This window comes from Papaver somniferum, chromosome 9 (genome assembly GCF_003573695.1).
Source record: "Papaver somniferum cultivar HN1 chromosome 9, ASM357369v1, whole genome shotgun sequence".
Taxonomy (NCBI): domain Eukaryota; kingdom Viridiplantae; phylum Streptophyta; class Magnoliopsida; order Ranunculales; family Papaveraceae; genus Papaver; species Papaver somniferum.
The window spans coordinates 19,490,814-19,507,552 of record NC_039366.1 but is presented as its reverse complement, the minus strand read 5'-3'; the positions used below and the strand labels follow the sequence as shown (position 1 = coordinate 19,507,552).

Genomic DNA, 16,739 nt, shown 5'->3' with positions numbered 1-16,739 from the left:
TTTTCTTCCACTAGCTTAAGGAATTTAAACTAGTTGTTGAACTATTTCCTTATAATGTGACTACGAGGATTGGATCATCGAGCGCAACACTGCTCAAAAATTTGTTTTCAAGATGGAACAAAGAGGTCGCAAAATCTCTAGATGTACCGAGAGATAATCACACCTTGTAAAATTCCCAAGTAACCCGTGCAAATGAATATCATGTGGAACATCACAATGATGAGAATGTAATTGATTGCATCTTTTATAGTCTCTAATATATTTGGAAGGAAATATATTTTAGAGAAACTAATAAGTCAATCTAGTGCAATGTAATTCACTATAATATTTGGATTGTTGAATCCATATTGACTCCGACGATGAAATGTTGGGAACTGACTCATACAGGCTTTGGGCATAACCATAAAGCAACTTTGGTTGTCACATGATGATTGTTTTGAAATAACTCATACAACCCCCCTTCCCATTATGCTTTTAGGTAAGAAAGTATATCACTCATTTTTACAAAATCTTCAGTAAAACAGGATCGAGACCCTCCTAAGATGCAAATGGTAAAAATTCCATATTACAAAGAAAACACGGTGAAATTTAGAAAAATATTAATGCAGAATGTGGACCATTAAAGTGACTGATGGATCTGGTGAATGTTTTGACATTTTGGACTAGTTATAGTTCCCAAGAAATTTGCGTTTGAAAACTCCTATCACATATTACACAATGCAAAGTGCAAAGGCTAACCACCCTTGTTAATGCTAGAGAATTTACATCAAAAGGACTTGATGGATATTGCATGTTTAATAGGATCAATATAGAGCATCTTATACCCAATGCTCTCACAGAGGATACCATCAAAGGTTACAAATGGTGTATAAGGAATAGGTTATCCGTACCAACCTACCTTTTATTGCTTTGGGGATATGCAGTATTGCGTGCATCTTTACTTAATTCGTTTTAGAACCCAATATTAGTCAACCTTTTCTGCGTACCGGTTGGTAACTGAATTTAGCCTGACATTTGTATTCTTACGCATTTTTGGTTGCACTATATATGTGCCCTTACGAGTCCACATCGTACTATGATGAGTCAAGAAAATGATTAAGTAATTTTGTTGGATATTTACTCTCAATAATTATCCGCATTTTAAAACCTTTGGCATGAGATCTCTTACTGCTAGATTTGCAGGTTATCACTTTAATGAGACAGTCTTCCCGTCGTTAGGGGGAGATAAGAAAAAGTATTTTCTAACGGAACAACATGAATTGTCGTGGTGTGTTCCCACTATGTCTCATATTGATTCTTGTACTCCACAAATGTAAATGTGAAGTGACAAAGAATAATCAATTTTCAGAATGTACACTGATGTTGCTAATGTGACAAGATCACACATACCAGCTGTAAATATTCCTACAAGGTTAGAAATCCTCAGTATGGGGTACACCATAGACTAAGGTGTTGCAACTATGCCGGGTGGAAATGTAGTTGAGGCCGTGGCTCCATAAAGGAAGATAGACAAGTAAGTTATTTTTCCTTACATATTCATAAGAAAGTTCCTGATTTGGAATTGTAGCTATTTATGTTGATGGTACATACATGATGTGTACTCTTTATGTAATAAGAGACCTTAAAAGCTATTTAAAATCCGAATTTGAGATGAAAAATCTAGGGAAAGCTCGATCGAATACTGAGCTTGTGGTATATTATTCCACCAGTTTGCATATGTCTAAAGTTGTCAGGCAATTTAACAAAGACATGCATCCTGATAGCACTCCCATGATTAGTCGAGGTTCAAATGTAAGTAATTAACCATTTTGTCCAAAGGAATATGACGAAGATGTGTTGGGATATGAAATTCCCATATCTAAGTACAATGGACGCATTGTTGTACTTAGTATAATAATGTACTCGATTAAATTTTACAACCTCAGGGAACTTGTTAGCTAGATATAGCTCCGCGCCAACGTAACGTCATTGGAATAGTATAGTGAATGTAATCATGTACTTAAAAGTAACCATTGACATAAATTTGTTTTATCCCGGGAAAAACATTGATCTCATCTTTAACTGTTTCAAGATAAGAGAGAACAAATCCACTACCATCTACCCCGAGAGTAATGGCCAGGCAGAGGCCACTAACAAAACCATCGCCGACATGTTCAAAAAGAAGCTGGATGGACATGGGACTAGCTGGTGTGAGCAATTACACAATGTTCTGTGGGCCTATCGGACCACTAGAAGAGAAGCAACATGGATGACTCCCTTCGCTCTTACCTATGGCACAGAAGCGATCGTATCAACCGAAGCGATGATCCTTCGCTCTCACTTCGACTTTAAACAAGCTTTTTGATGGCATTTCTACGGGCTGTAACATGATAAACGTAATTCCTCATACAAAAAGCATGGTTACGATGTCGTTGAAAGGTCGAGGATTGTCGGTAACGCTTCGAAGATATTTGGGTGCATGGACGTCACAGCTCAGGCGCTCTCTTCAGTCGTTGTTTTTCTCGATAAAATATTCTTTTTTACAAGGACTGCTTAAAACAATTTTGTATGTACTAGAGGTACGTAATAGAAGGGCCGATACTCTTAGAAGTCCCAGTACCATTGCAACAAGAAATTGCACCCAAGAAACCACCGACGTCGCATAGAAGTCAGACGAGATCATAATATATCCTGGCGATCTATCCGACCTACCCTTCTTATCGTCTGCCTCAGGTGAACCGACAACCTGTTTGACATACTCATGGAGTCAATACAATTGCAACTGCAAAGTCCACACTTTTCAAAGAGGTGCGGTTGCGATTGATGTACCAGCTTTTTCCTCAAGACTACCTCCAGCACCATCACAACTACTGAACTACCCTCACATTTCTCCTATTTTGGTCCTTCCTCTTGTACTACTCAAATGTTCCTTGAACCCTCCTAATCAGGTAATGCAGTTGAGTTTTTGAAATTTTGGGTGTCTGATATGTTTTTCTTTAATTTTCTAAATGTGGAAATATATGTTGTTCATTTTCTGAAGGAATCTTTGGTGCAAGTAATGCAGTGGAGTTATTTTCCTATTTAATCTCTCGTGTCGTCGCCGCCGACTATGAGATCACTGACTCCATCAAGTCTTACGGGGGATAGTAGTATTAAAAAAACAAAAAAATGGAAAATAACTTAAAACCAATTTACCTCAAAAATTGCATGTTGAAATTTATATATCTTGAAAACTGTAGCAAAGAGTTACCTTAAGAGCAACTGCAGTGGTGCGAGTATAACCAAAAATTAAAGATAAAAAAAACGATCAAATTTGAGTTTAGTCTGGTGTGTGACGCTACGGATAGAAGACTAAATTTGATCGAGCGTGCACTATACGTTCGCCTGGTGTGGGACGTAAACTATACGTACGCCAGATGAGAATCCGAAAAACAAAAAAAAATGGGACGGAGATATAAAGCCCGCCCCATATATAAAGTGAATAAAAAAAAGAGTGAGGCGGAGGTTTACCCAAAAGAAAAGGAAAAATAAAAAATAATAAATGGGGCGGAGGTATAAAGCACGCTTGGTGTGGGGCGGAGACTTTATGCACGCCTGGTGTGGGGCGTTAACTATACACCCGCCTGATGGTGGGGCGTTAACTATACGTGCACTCGATTATATTTGGTTTTGGTCTTGGTCTTGGACCAAATATAGTCTGGGATTTGGTCTTTGGTCCGGATTTTAATCGATAGTCTGTCCGCTGTGTCTCGTTTTTTGACCAAATATTTGGTTATACTCGCCCACTGTGGCTGCTCTAAGAGTATAACATGGCTATGAAATTCTAAACTCTCTGGACAAGAAAACATTATATTCTTTTAATTTTTTGTACTAAGAAAAAAATATTGCACACTTTGCGTGCACCGTGTTCATGTATTCGATAGCAGGAGATGCAGAAATCTACTGTATGCTGCTACATTATAGATGCATACTTGGTAATCTGGAGATGCAAAATTGTCGCGTCACCAATCCCATGGTGGTTTTTTTAAATTCGGCAATTTCCTCATTAACATATATACTGTGTTACATTCCAACAATTTAATTAAAAGGATTCTAGCTAAATCGCTCAAATGGTAGTTACAAGTCACTTCAACTGATTAACAAGTTGAGAGTTTCATCATCCCATTGGTAAAGCTCCAAAATAAAACAGCTTTTGCTTTTCTCTACCCAGAGATTAGAAAGATCTGTCCCTTCGATTAGCAATGTTTCTGGTTAATAAAAGAATTTGCCATTAGTTTTGAAATGACCATATCACCCTTCATTCAGCAAAGGAAACTCTCATCCACCTTCTAGAAGGCTTAATTGTGGTTTCCTTGTTAACTTGGTTTGTGATTGGGTATTACTCTCAGCTATTATACCAGCACGGCAACACCAATAACACTATGGAGAAGCTTCACTCAGATATCGTGGAGAACATACTTCGTCGATTGCCAATTGAGTCAGCTTTACAAGCCAAATGGGTATGCAAAACATGGAGAAGCTTCGTCCGTGGTAGGATTGATGAGGTAGGTTTGCTTTTTGCTTTCTCATATTATCATTATATTGAAAACGAAATCAAACTTTGTTATGGTGATCACCGTGATCCTAGTCATGGGAAGATGAACTATAGCTACTCTTATGATAGAATCGAGAAGATGCAGGATGACAAATCTATAAAGGGGTATAAATACATGGATAGCATGCTCGGGTTCATGCAACGGATTTGTTTGTTTCGAAAGTCTATATTTGTATCATGAAAGACCTTTCTTAATTTGTAATCCAGTCACCGGAGAAGTTGTTTATGTTCCCGAACCTGATAAATCTATAGCACGGGATTGTCTTCCAACTAAAATTAGTGGGTTTGGTTACTGTCATTCAACGAATGAGTACAAAATTGTTCGAATGTACTCAGATTACGAAGAGCAAAAGAAGTACCATGTCTTAGTTTATACTGTTGGTAGTGGTGAGTGGAGAAACAAAGGATCCATCAACATTTCTCCGTTTGATTTAGAAGGTATTTACGCAAATGATGCTCTTCATTGGTTGCACCAATTTGATAATAACCAGCTGCACGAAGATTATACAACCGTAGCTTTTGACTTGAAAGATGAAAAATTCCAATTTATCCCATTGCCAGGTTTTGACTTGGAGTACAAACTTCGCCCCAAGTTGCTGGTTGGAAATAATCTGTATCTGTATACAATCGGCGGTGAACCTTATTGCACGGATATTTGGGAATATAAGAGAAAAAATCCTAAGAACACTAATGGTTGTGATATGAAAGAAAACTACAACGACAAGAATTTGTGGCATTGGATTAAGGAATTCACTATAAAATGGGAAGAGCCATACCGGGAAGATCTGCGATTCGTAGAACCTTTAACAGTTACAAGGAATAATGAATTTCTATTTCGTTACCGATGCATGGATCTCTACTGTTGTGACCTAAAAACCTCGACATTGCACAAACTTTTTGATGTTCTTGCTATCGACTGCAACAGGATAAACCTTATTCCTCACGCAAATAGCATCGTTTCAATGTCGTTTAAAGGTAATGCTTAGAAGATCTTCGGGACGTGCATGGATGTCATAGCTCAGGCGATCTCTTCTTTTGTTGTTTTTCTTGACTACACTGGTCCTCATAGGCTCATCCTCTCATTGACAGTATCACATCAATTTCTCATTTGAATACGTACATTCGTAACACTAGCTAAAAGCTAATATAGAAGCCAGTAGATCTGCAAAGAAGTACAATTTGATGCTTACTGGAGTGGGTTTAGTTTAGGGTGGTGAATGTCGTGACGTTATATGGTACATCTATTTGATGCTAACTGGATTAATATTTATGTAACAAGACATCATCATCTTCTTGATTTGATTTGTTTTATATTTCACTATAAACTATCAAGTGACATCTTATAGTTGTTTATCTCATCCCTACCAATCCCATGTACGTAGTGACATGTTCCAGTTTCTTTCTGCATTAAATTACAAGAACTAATCAACATCAAACACAAACAACAACAAAATCTGGTCTGAAAATGGGCAATTCCTGGTAAGTGGTAACTAACCTAAATGTATACCCTTTGCTTCCGAGACATTAGATTTCCGGTGGTTGGCCAATGAGAAAGGAAAAGTTGTTTCCTTCTCAGGTCAAATAGAGAACCATCAACCGAATGTTAGTAGAAAAAAAAAGACGATAATATGTGAAAGATGCAAGTGGTACAGTATAACATGGTAGTGTTTGACAAAGTACATCTTTAGTTGCTGCATGCGAGTAACACAAGCCAGCTTCACAAACATTCTCAAGTTGATCTTAATTAGTGAGTGTACATGCATGTTTTAATGAGCGCAGAGTAAGAAATATACCGATGATTAGGTATATCTTATTCCAGGACTTTCATAGTGTTTGTCACAAAAATGTTTGGGTGTTTTGTTGTATAGAGACAAAGTTGCTTGTTTTGGTTTGGCTGTCTCCATGTAGAACTGATAAACTGTGTGCTCCTGTTCTTCTGTTTCCTTTTTTTTTAATGAAATAAGAACAAAAATGTTTATTTCTGTTTACCGGTTAGTTCTTAAATTTACCTTCAGACGATTTCGCTACGAGGTTGTTCTTAAATGGGAAAATTAGGCGCAGGCCCAAAAAAAAAAATATTTTTATTGTCAGGCCCACAATTAATTTTAGGTACCGTGACACCCATAATTATTTCCAGACACCCATAATTATATGAAATTATTAAAAATGTCTGCATGGCGGATTATGCATCCCCATGACGGGTTATGCATCAGGGGTATAATTGGCAACGCAACTTGGATATAACATATCTAAAAATCCACGCCTTGGAATTTTACAAATTTTATATCGTTGGAAATCTTTTTAAGAGAGCTACGCAACGAGTACAAATAACAATATCAAATTTTTGTTTTTCACGAAAAAATCGGAGGTGATCATCATTTTAGGCAAAATTTCGAAAACTGACAACATAACCATTATGCATCCACCAAAAAAAAGATGCATAACACATTCTGCAGATGCATAACGAATTATGCAACCATTTTCTCGACTGCATAACAAATTATGCATCTGCATAACAAAGTTATGCATATATAACAAGTTATATAACCATTGTTTTGGTTAATTTTAGTGTGTACATAAAAAATTGATGCATAATGCAATATGCATCCATATTTAAGGATGCATATCAGGTCATGCATCTATTTTCTCGATGCATAAAAGATTGTGCAACAATTTTCTCGATACATTATGCAGTCATATTTTCACGACTGCATAACATGTTATGTAGATATTATTGTAGGTGCATGACAAGTTATGCAACCTTATTTTTTGTTGGTTTCAATACTAAGAAAAATGTAGCTGCATAACGTGTTATGCAACCATTTTCTGCACTGCATAACAAGTTATGCAACAACTTTTGTAGATGCATAACAGGTTACGCAACCATTTTCAGGGATGCATAACAGATTAGTTCACCATTTTCATGGATGCATTACAGATTATTTCACCATTACGACTAAACATTCTACATTAGCATATGATAGAAAGAAGACGGAAAATCACAAAATCCAGAAAGTGGTAGCTAAATAAATCTGTTTGATGATAATAATATCTGTCTCGTGCAGTTTGATTAATTTTACTATGAGAACACCAAAGAAACTCCTAACTGTACACACCACTGAAACATAATGGAATACCCATTTTGAATAGTAATTTACACCTCCAGCCCCTATAGGACAACAATCGCAATGTGTCACGGAACACATTTCATTTGTGAAATCACTTGTAGCTCTGATTTAACTCGTATCACTTCAATCGTTCTTGACCCTGTTGGTTATTCAGGAACTGTTTCTCCTCTCATTTCATCACTTACTCAACTCACACACATTCGTCTTGCTGAAAATTCATTTTATGGGCCAATTCCTTCTTCCATTTCTTCTTTCGTTAATCTTGAATCCCTAGTTCTTACACACAATTCATTCTCTAGTAATCTTCCTCCTTAATGAAGTTCACTCAAATCACTCAAAGCTTTAGACATTTCTTACAACACATTTACTGGTAATCTCCCGAATTCCTTTAGTTCGCATTGTCTTGTGATGGAACCCTGTTCAGGAAAACAGGATGGTGATGTCCCAGTAAGTTCTCCAGCCAAGCAGGCAACAGGTGCACGTTGTGTAGAAGAAAGGAGTGATTCATCATAAAGCAATAACGAAACAATATCATCGAAATCATGCTTATTTTGCAATTACATAGTGAACACACCATGAAGTACGAAGAACAGCTACGGTAGTGAGTGGGAATACACAAAAAGATACTGTAGTCGTTGTCGTAATCCTACTTCAATTAAATTAGGGGGAAAAAATCAGTCGGTTACCCTGAAATTGGTATCAATACCAGCACAATACCCACATCCTACTTGAAGTCGCTAATAAACAATAGATCCATATCAAGACTTCCCTAGTACAACCATCTACATATATACAAACATCTAACACATCAGGAACAAAATCCTCGAAATTCCAGATAAGGAAAGCCTAGTTATAAATCACCGAGCGAACCAGAATTTAGTTTCCTTGTCGATCCACATCAATCAGATCCCAAAAAGAATATACATAAAGAAATCTAATATTATTAACCGTAAGGATTTCAAAAAAAAAAAACATATGAAAATCGATGTTATTCAGCTACTGATCGAAATCGGTTTATGTTGATCGAACAAAAGCCTTCTTCCTTGATTAAAAGATAGAAGACGGAGGAAGAAAGAAATCCGAAAAAAAAAGACTGAAGGAAGAAGAAGAAGCGAGAGGAGAAAACTAATTATAAATAATATGGGTGCCAGAGAAATTTTGTTCTCAGAAATGGGTGCGCGCATGAAGTTTTGCGTCCGTGGGTTTCACAGTGGAGAAAAGTGTAAACATGGGTGTGGTTGTAGTTTTCACTTCTTAAATCGTCATAGAGGTTAGTATTTTTCTCTTATAAGCCCAAATATCCTTTCTTCTGCTCAGATCTGATCCATTTTGCTTTTTAGTTAAGTCAGTTGCTTTAGTTTTGTTGTGATTTTGTTTTCTACTTAATTAATTATCTAAACCGTTGTGGTTGTTTGTTTACTTTATAGAGGTTCATCTACGCGTTAATGTTGATTTTTGGTTAATTGGTTTTGATTTTTAAGATTAAAATAGGGATGTTCTTAAAAACGAGATCTTCTTCTTTATCGTTTCTGGTACGTAATCATCATCATTAATTCACCCGACGATGAAATTTTTATCGGTGATTCTTTTGACAACGAAATCTTCATCATTAGTTACATTTGTATTTGTTTTACTCTGATAATTAGATTTTCTCTTAGATTATTGGGTTTCTCGGTATTATTCTTTTACGAAATGATAATGGTCCTTTATATTTCCTTTTTTTTATCTTAAACTTATTGTAACCTCGAATTACTATTAGTTGCCACTAGTGCAAAATTTCCTTAATTATCAAAAATAATAAAAAACAAATTATTTTGACATGTCAAAATTAAGTGCGACTCCACATTGAGATTTATCAAGATTCTTAGTACGTTTGTGAAAAATGTATTTATTAGGCCGATCGAGCGAACCGAGATAGGACATTATATAACCACTTTTTTGTAAAATCTAAGTGATCAATTAATACAAAAAAATTGGATTTCTATTTGGTAGTGTGTATCTGAAAATCCGAACTTCCTATGTATCCTACTTTTTTACAGGTATAAGTGGAAAGCAAACTTTAATATAACATATCTAAAAATCCTTGCCTTGGAATTTTACAAATTTTATCTCGTTAGAAAGGGTATAAAAAAGTCTACACATGAGTACAAACAACAATATCAAATTAGAGTTTTTACGAAAAATTCGGAGGTATTTATTATTTTTGGCATAATTTTAGAAAATGAAATGTATATTCATTATGTAAACCACCACAAAGGATACATAATAATTTATGTAGCCATATTTTGGTTTATGCATTAACTAATTTTCCGTTGCAACTAATAAAACGATGTACTCACTCCGTCTCAAGAGAAAAGTGATACTTTCACTTAGGCACAATTCTCAAAAGTTGAATGCATAGCCATTATGCAAACCACCACAAAGGATGCATAACACATCATGCAACCATATTTTGGTTTATGGATAGACGAATTTTCCGTTTCTTACAGCACGGAATTGGAATCAACAACAGAACATCAACCAACATACGGGAGCACACTATTCCTTATTTCCTTAATGTAATTGTTATGAATGACTCGTGGGGACTCGTTACCCAAGAGAAGTTCCAGTTTATTAATAATGAAACTTCTTCTTTTGAAAAAAAAATAAAAAATTCCGTATCTGAAAAGTGATACTTTCACATTCCGTTTCAAAAAAAGTGATACGTCACTCCGTTTCAGGAAAAATGATACTTTCGCTCCGTTTATGAAACGAAGCGAAAGTATCACTTTTTCGGAAACGGGATGAATGAAACGGAACGAAAGTATCACTTTTTTCTGAAACTGAGCGAAAGTATCACCTTTTCTGAAACGGGACCGGCCCTCCAACCGTGGCAACGGTTTTACATTCGTAACACACTAAAACCTAATAGAGAATCCAGTAGATATGCAAAGAAATACAATTTGATGCTGACTGGAGTGTGTTTAGTTTAGGGTGGCGAAATTTCGTGATGTTACATGGTACATCTATTTGTATAAACTATAACTATCAAGTGACATCTTATAGTTGTTTATCTCATCCCTATCAATCCCGTGTACGTAGCTAGTGACATGTTCCAGGAATCCAGTTTCTCTCTGCATTAAATTACAAGAACAAATCGACATCAAACACAAACGAAAAACTAAATCTGGTATGAAATGGGCAATTCCTAGTAACTAACCAAAATGTAGAAGGATATCCAAGGCAGTAGCTTCCAAGGCATTAGATTTCCGGTGCTTGGCCAATGAGCAGGCAAAAGTTGTTACCTTCTCAGGCCAAATAGAGAACATCAATCGAATATTAGTAGGAAAACAGAGACATACCGGGGCAAACCAACACTGACAAAAAAAAAATTATAATAATAATAATTAAAAATATATCAGTTTCCTAATTACAGAACTTTTCCCTGCGCACAGAAACTCTATTATTGGCCATCTTTTGACCCGTCTTTATCTGTCTTTATTCGAAACAAGTTCAGTAAACCCGCCCAGTTGCGCGGGCTAGATTTATGAAAATGATTCATCCACTCATTTTGCATTGTCTTCACCTCTCTAGGTTACACTTATGAGTAGCCTCTTGTCAATAATATTTCCTAATTAAAATTGTGATATCTAGGTTTTCGCATATATATTGTCAGCCGTATCCGGTAGCGACGCTAAGATGACCTCCGGTAGCGACGCTAAGATGACCTAAGTAAGTAACACTGAAGTATTAAGAGGGAATGCAAATAGACATCCAAAACAGTGGTACAACATTTCCAGGCATAGGTCATATAGTAAATGCGCAAACCAATTCGATATATATGTATGACTTGACAGCAATTAAAGACAATTTGTAATTCAAGGTTAACTCACATACCATACAGGAAGGGACAAATAAACAGATAACACATTTGAAATATATATCAAGGAGCCTATAGTATACACATTTATCGTAGTCACCATCAAAAGAAAATATGGCTTTGAAGAGCTCGCGTCAAAGCAATTTTTCATTTTTAGACATTTTTTTCTGTTAAGTTCTAGCAACTGTAAAAGATGGCAGATTATTGGCAGAGCACATCCATCTTAAATATGAGTGAGATAGAGATACCTGACTCAAGGAGTTGGAAGAATAACTTGTCTCACCACTGCACCATTCATCTGAAATATTGGAGGGACCTCCATTCATCCTAAATGCTTGCAAAAGAGAAGAATTTAAGTTTTGTGACCATGACGAATTAAACCATTCAAAGCATAAAGGCTTGAATTCGAACCTGTGAGAAGATCGCCTTTCGTCATAGAACACCAATAATAGCAACTTTTGGCCATCCATCTGTGATGACGATTAGATGAATTTAGTTTAAGTTGCAGGCTCGCCTCTTCAATCAAAGACCGGAATGTAATCCATCTGCATTGGATCCTTTCGGGAAGTAATATTATTACCATGGATTTCTTCCACACATAATTTGTACTCATAGGCTTTTTCCAGTTTCTTTTCGACAACTTTCTCCTAGTAGTACAGACACACAACCAAAAGATGAATTAAACCATCCAAGATTCAAAGCATAAAGTTTGAATTCGACCCTTTCACCACGTACTGACAACAAAGGCACACACCAACCTGGAACCTTATAATATTTATTACCATCTTGACCATAATCATTTCCTAATTCTTCAGCCTTTCTAATTAATGGTGGTGACATTTTGACATTTTCTTAATTTGATGCTTCTTGTCGTTCGGCTGTATATTTCCTTGGTGATGAACCTTCATGATCTACTGCTGGTCATACTTACACAAATGCCTCGCTTGCCATTGGAATCAATACTTCAGCGGTAAAGATTCATGGCATTCCAAACATATTACATGCAAGATGTGGGATGATACTAACTGCGCGAATGGGTACTGTCCAGAATCTAACAACAACCTAAAAAAAAAGAAAAAAAAAAATCAAGTGTTACTCAAATCAGTCCAGATATCAGTCATCTGGGTTTGGACGATTTCCTATAGATTTTTAAAGTTGTTATTAAGTATCAACAAATCTATCTAAATAAAAAAAAATTAAAGAATCGAAAACACATATATATGTATTAACTCACTAATGTATAATGATGATGATATTCAGTTTTATGATGATATTCAATTTAATCAAAAGGAAAAACCAGAATAAAATCCGAATGTTTAAGGTCTGTTCCACTATGGTTCCTGGTATTCCAAAATCAAAAGGAAGAAGCAGAATAAAACCGGAACGTTTAATAGTTTGTTCCAAAATGGTTCCAGGTATTTCAAATTAATACCCCTAATAAAATTGCCCTTCAATTATTCTCTCTAAATACTTGAGAACTGGCGATGGTTGACATGTCTTATCGGACAGAAGAAAGCTTCATGAAAGTAAGCGAGAATTCAAAGTGTATTTCCTCATGGCCTTCAAAGAGTTAGAGCCTGTATAATTCATGAATTACCGAAGAAGTATTGATCCACCAAAGATTTCTTTGAAACAGCGAATCCAAAAAATTGTATCCTGTCATATATCTTCGAGATTTTGGGTAGTAGACGACTATATATCTAACAAAAGATGTTTCTCTTCGTATCTAACATCTTGTAAGACCATTGGCTCACCTGTTGTTTTGGAATGTAATCTTGGGTTCCCAATAGTCGTTGAATAGATTTCACAAATGTGCGTGCTTGTTCTCATATTAACCGTTCCGTCGGTATGGACTGTGCAATGTGTATATGTGTTCCTCATAGAATTTTCTATTCTGTTTTGGTGCAAAAACACCTTTTCTACGCACATCAATGATTTTTTTCTTTTTGTTCTGGCATCAACTGCATCATGTTGGTCCTGTTGGTTCATTGTATCCATGGCACGCTTTCTCTTGACTCTCGCCTCGACCGGTTGCTGTTGGCAATTGCAACCCTTATTAGACGTCAATCTAATTATTGGTGAGTGTATGTAGTGATCCCAATCTGCAAGCAGAACAAAACTGTAGAGGAAGGTAATTGTATTTGAATTATTGCTTTGGTCCTGTGAAGCGAGCAAGCTTTGATTTCCAAGAGGGCAGTCTTTTCCCAATAGATCTTTACGCAATGACCTAGAGTTCTATCTTTTCGGGTTTAGAACTCAAGTAACGATTTTGTGGCCCTAGCTTAAGAGCTTCTCCAATGGAACGTTTGTGAAGAAAAAAGTCTATTGTCCACGTAGGATGCACTACCATTTTTCCTAAAAAGATTCTCCAATCCTAACCTCTTTCACTAATATATTGGTGACATGGCATACTTTTAAGTAGACATCCTCTTGGTCGACCTCTTGTTTCAGAGGTTCACCAAGAGGATTTGTAATTATCCTAGTCAGCTTTTCAAAATTAAAAACAGATTTATATCAAAACTAGTCATAAAAACCCAAGGTGACCAAACTTGTGGTACAAAAACCCACTCAAATGTTGGGATCCATTAAAACTTCAGCGTAAACAAAATTGATACAAACACCCCTAATTTTTAAAAATTGATACAAAAACCCCAAATTTAAATGTTGGTTTCATCATAAAATTTGATGAAACCAAAATAAAATTTGATGAAACCAACATTTAAATTTGGGGTTTTTATATTAATTTTGTTTTGATGGGGTTTTTGTGTTACTTTTGTTTTGATGGATTTTTTGTGGAAGGATGTGACACCTCTGGGGTTATAACTCGCGGACCGATATTTTATTAAAATTTGTCTTTAATCTAATAATAAAATAAATAAATAAATTTTTTCTCTTTCGTCCATCGTTTCATGAACGAACACAATTTGTTTCCCTATTTGTCTTCCAAAACGAGAGTCATCTCTCGATAACCATATCCAATCATACTTCTCTGAGAAATTATTATTTTAGTCCATCACTATCTGTAGTCTCAAATTATATCAATAGCATAACAGATGCATTCATTGTCATGTACTCTATCATAGTCCATGATAGATGCATACTTACCTAAACAGTTTATTTCAACTAATGATCACATGTTGTTGTAATAACATGATTTGTAAATTAAATTGAACCATCACCGATCAAAAAAATAAAAAATTGAACTGAACCATCAATCTGGTTTTTGATAGTACCGTTTCCACAAGGATGCATCATATTTCCCTGATGCGGAAGAAAAAAAAAAGTTTTGAAATTACAAAATTCAAGCGATATTGTACCCTAGAGCTATCGTGCAACTTGTTTATTCTTTTTAAAATTTTGAATGATGTTAGAAAAAAAACTGTTTAACCATCATCACTGCCAACATCAAATAAAAATTATCCAAGATCATACATTTGAGATCAATGGATATCAAATAAAATCTTTTATTCCGTTCAAAAATAAGAGACAACTAAGCAAAATAGATAAATAAAAACGCAATGGGTTGGAGAATATTTATTTTTGTTCCATGTAGTTAGGAAAATTGGTTGCCAAATAAGATAAAGGATGTCTTCCCACAGTGCCATATGTGAAACTGACCACATGGCCATTGGAGAAGCTCTAAGAAAGGCGATTCTCATCCATCCCTTCGGAAAAGTAACGACTAAATATCTTGACATTTAGAAGATGGAAATCATATCTTTTCGAAATGGTATCTTTTCGGAACAGATCGTCTTTGTTTTGCCACGTGGCACACGCATATTTGACAGAATGTGAGGGTTTTTGTGGTTCCGACATGTCAGCAAAATTATTCTCTTTTATATTAAGAAGAATTGATATATCAGGAACTCTTTTTCGGATAAGAGATACTCTTTTTTATACTTCTGGTAAAAAAAAAAATTATTTCCGTTTTCATACTAGTGTGGGCTTCCTTGTAAGTTTGGGATTCTACCAACGGAGCCTATCTATAAAAGGAACACACCCACAAAGTTTGTTCTTGGGTATTATTCTCGGCGATAGCGAAAGGAAGGTAGAGACGAAAACTTTATCAACACCAACAACATCAATTATGGAGAAGCTTCACTCAGATATCGTAGAGAACATACTACATCGATTACCGACTGAGACAGCTTTACAAGCAAAACGGGTATGCAAAACATGGAAGATAATCCTCCGTAGTAAGACTGATAAGATAGGTTTGCTTTTCGCTGTGAAATACCCTGGATCCCATGACGAATATGGACTTTATTATGGTGATCCTATTGGTGGGAAGATCAACTACACTTGGTTTGCGCTTGATAATATGAGCAGTGGTAAATCTATTCCGTGGTATGATTACTTGGATGGCATGCTTGGGTCATGCAATGGTTTGGTTTGCTTCCAAAGACGTAGTTGGACTTCCGGAGAACCTTTCTTAATTTGCAATCCCATCACTGGAGAAGTTGTGTACGTTCCTAATAATACACAACTAGAGTGTTTCGTGGATTATTATGGGCGACGGGTTACCATAAGTGGGTTTGGTTATTGTCATTCAACCAACGAGTACAAGATTGTTATAATGCACGAAAAAGAGTATAGGGTCCAAGTTTATACTGTAGGTGGTCGTGGTGACTGGAGAAACACAGAAACTATTCGTATTCATCCCTTCAGTGATTCAACTGGTGTCTGCACCAATGGAGCTCTTCATTGGCTACACCTCATTAATATTGGCTACCACTGTACGATTGCAGCCTTCGATTTGGTAAATGAAAATTTCAAGTTCATCCCTTTACCACGTTATGAATACGTTAAACATCACCATAGCCTCAAGTTGCTGGGAGGGAATAATCTGTATTTGGTGCATACAATCATTACAATGTCTAATGAACATTGCACCGATATTTGGGAATATAAGAGGAAGAATACTAGCACCACTAACTGTTGTTAGGTAAACTACAACGACAAGAATATGTGGCATTGGATCAAGGAGTACAGAATAGAGTGGGAAGAGACATACTGGAGAGATATGCGCCTGTGGTTGTTTCATCCCGTGGAAATTACAAGGAACAATGAACTCCTATTGAGCTATGCTAAAGAGACCGTCTATTGTTATGACCTCAAAACTTCGACAATGAACAAGCTTTTTTATTGTTCTAACGCTAAAGGCTACAAAACGATATAC

At 36.0% G+C, this 16,739-nt stretch overlaps 2 protein-coding genes across 2 annotated transcripts; both read left to right on the top strand.

Moving 5' to 3' along the window:
- The first annotated feature begins 4,400 nt into the window (after nucleotides 1-4,400).
- LOC113311527 lies at nucleotides 4,401-5,559 on the top strand. The gene is made up of 2 exons (XM_026560358.1): nucleotides 4,401-4,722; nucleotides 4,781-5,559. Exons 1-2 carry the CDS (start codon nucleotides 4,401-4,403, stop codon nucleotides 5,557-5,559), a joined length of 1,101 nt encoding a protein of 366 aa, XP_026416143.1.
- Nucleotides 5,560-15,647: 10,088 nt separating this feature from the next.
- LOC113311526 (F-box/LRR-repeat protein At2g43260-like) lies at nucleotides 15,648-16,505 on the top strand. Its single transcript, XM_026560357.1, has one exon. The coding sequence runs from the start codon at nucleotides 15,648-15,650 to the stop codon at nucleotides 16,503-16,505; it is 858 nt and encodes a 285-aa protein (XP_026416142.1).
- The last annotated feature ends 234 nt before the right edge of the window (nucleotides 16,506-16,739 follow it).

What these genes read in the sequence shown, in the direction of transcription:
- LOC113311527 (XM_026560358.1), top strand. Translation starts at nt 4,401, where the DNA reads ATGGAGAAGCTTCACTCAGATATCGTGGAGAACATACTTCGTCGATTG. An exon ending in CGGGTTCATGCAACGGATTT is followed by an intron (nt 4,723 to 4,780) that starts GTTTGTTTCGAA and finishes TTTGTAATCCAG; the next exon opens with TCACCGGAGAAGTTGTTTAT.
- LOC113311526 (XM_026560357.1), top strand. Translation starts at nt 15,648, where the DNA reads ATGGAGAAGCTTCACTCAGATATCGTAGAGAACATACTACATCGATTA.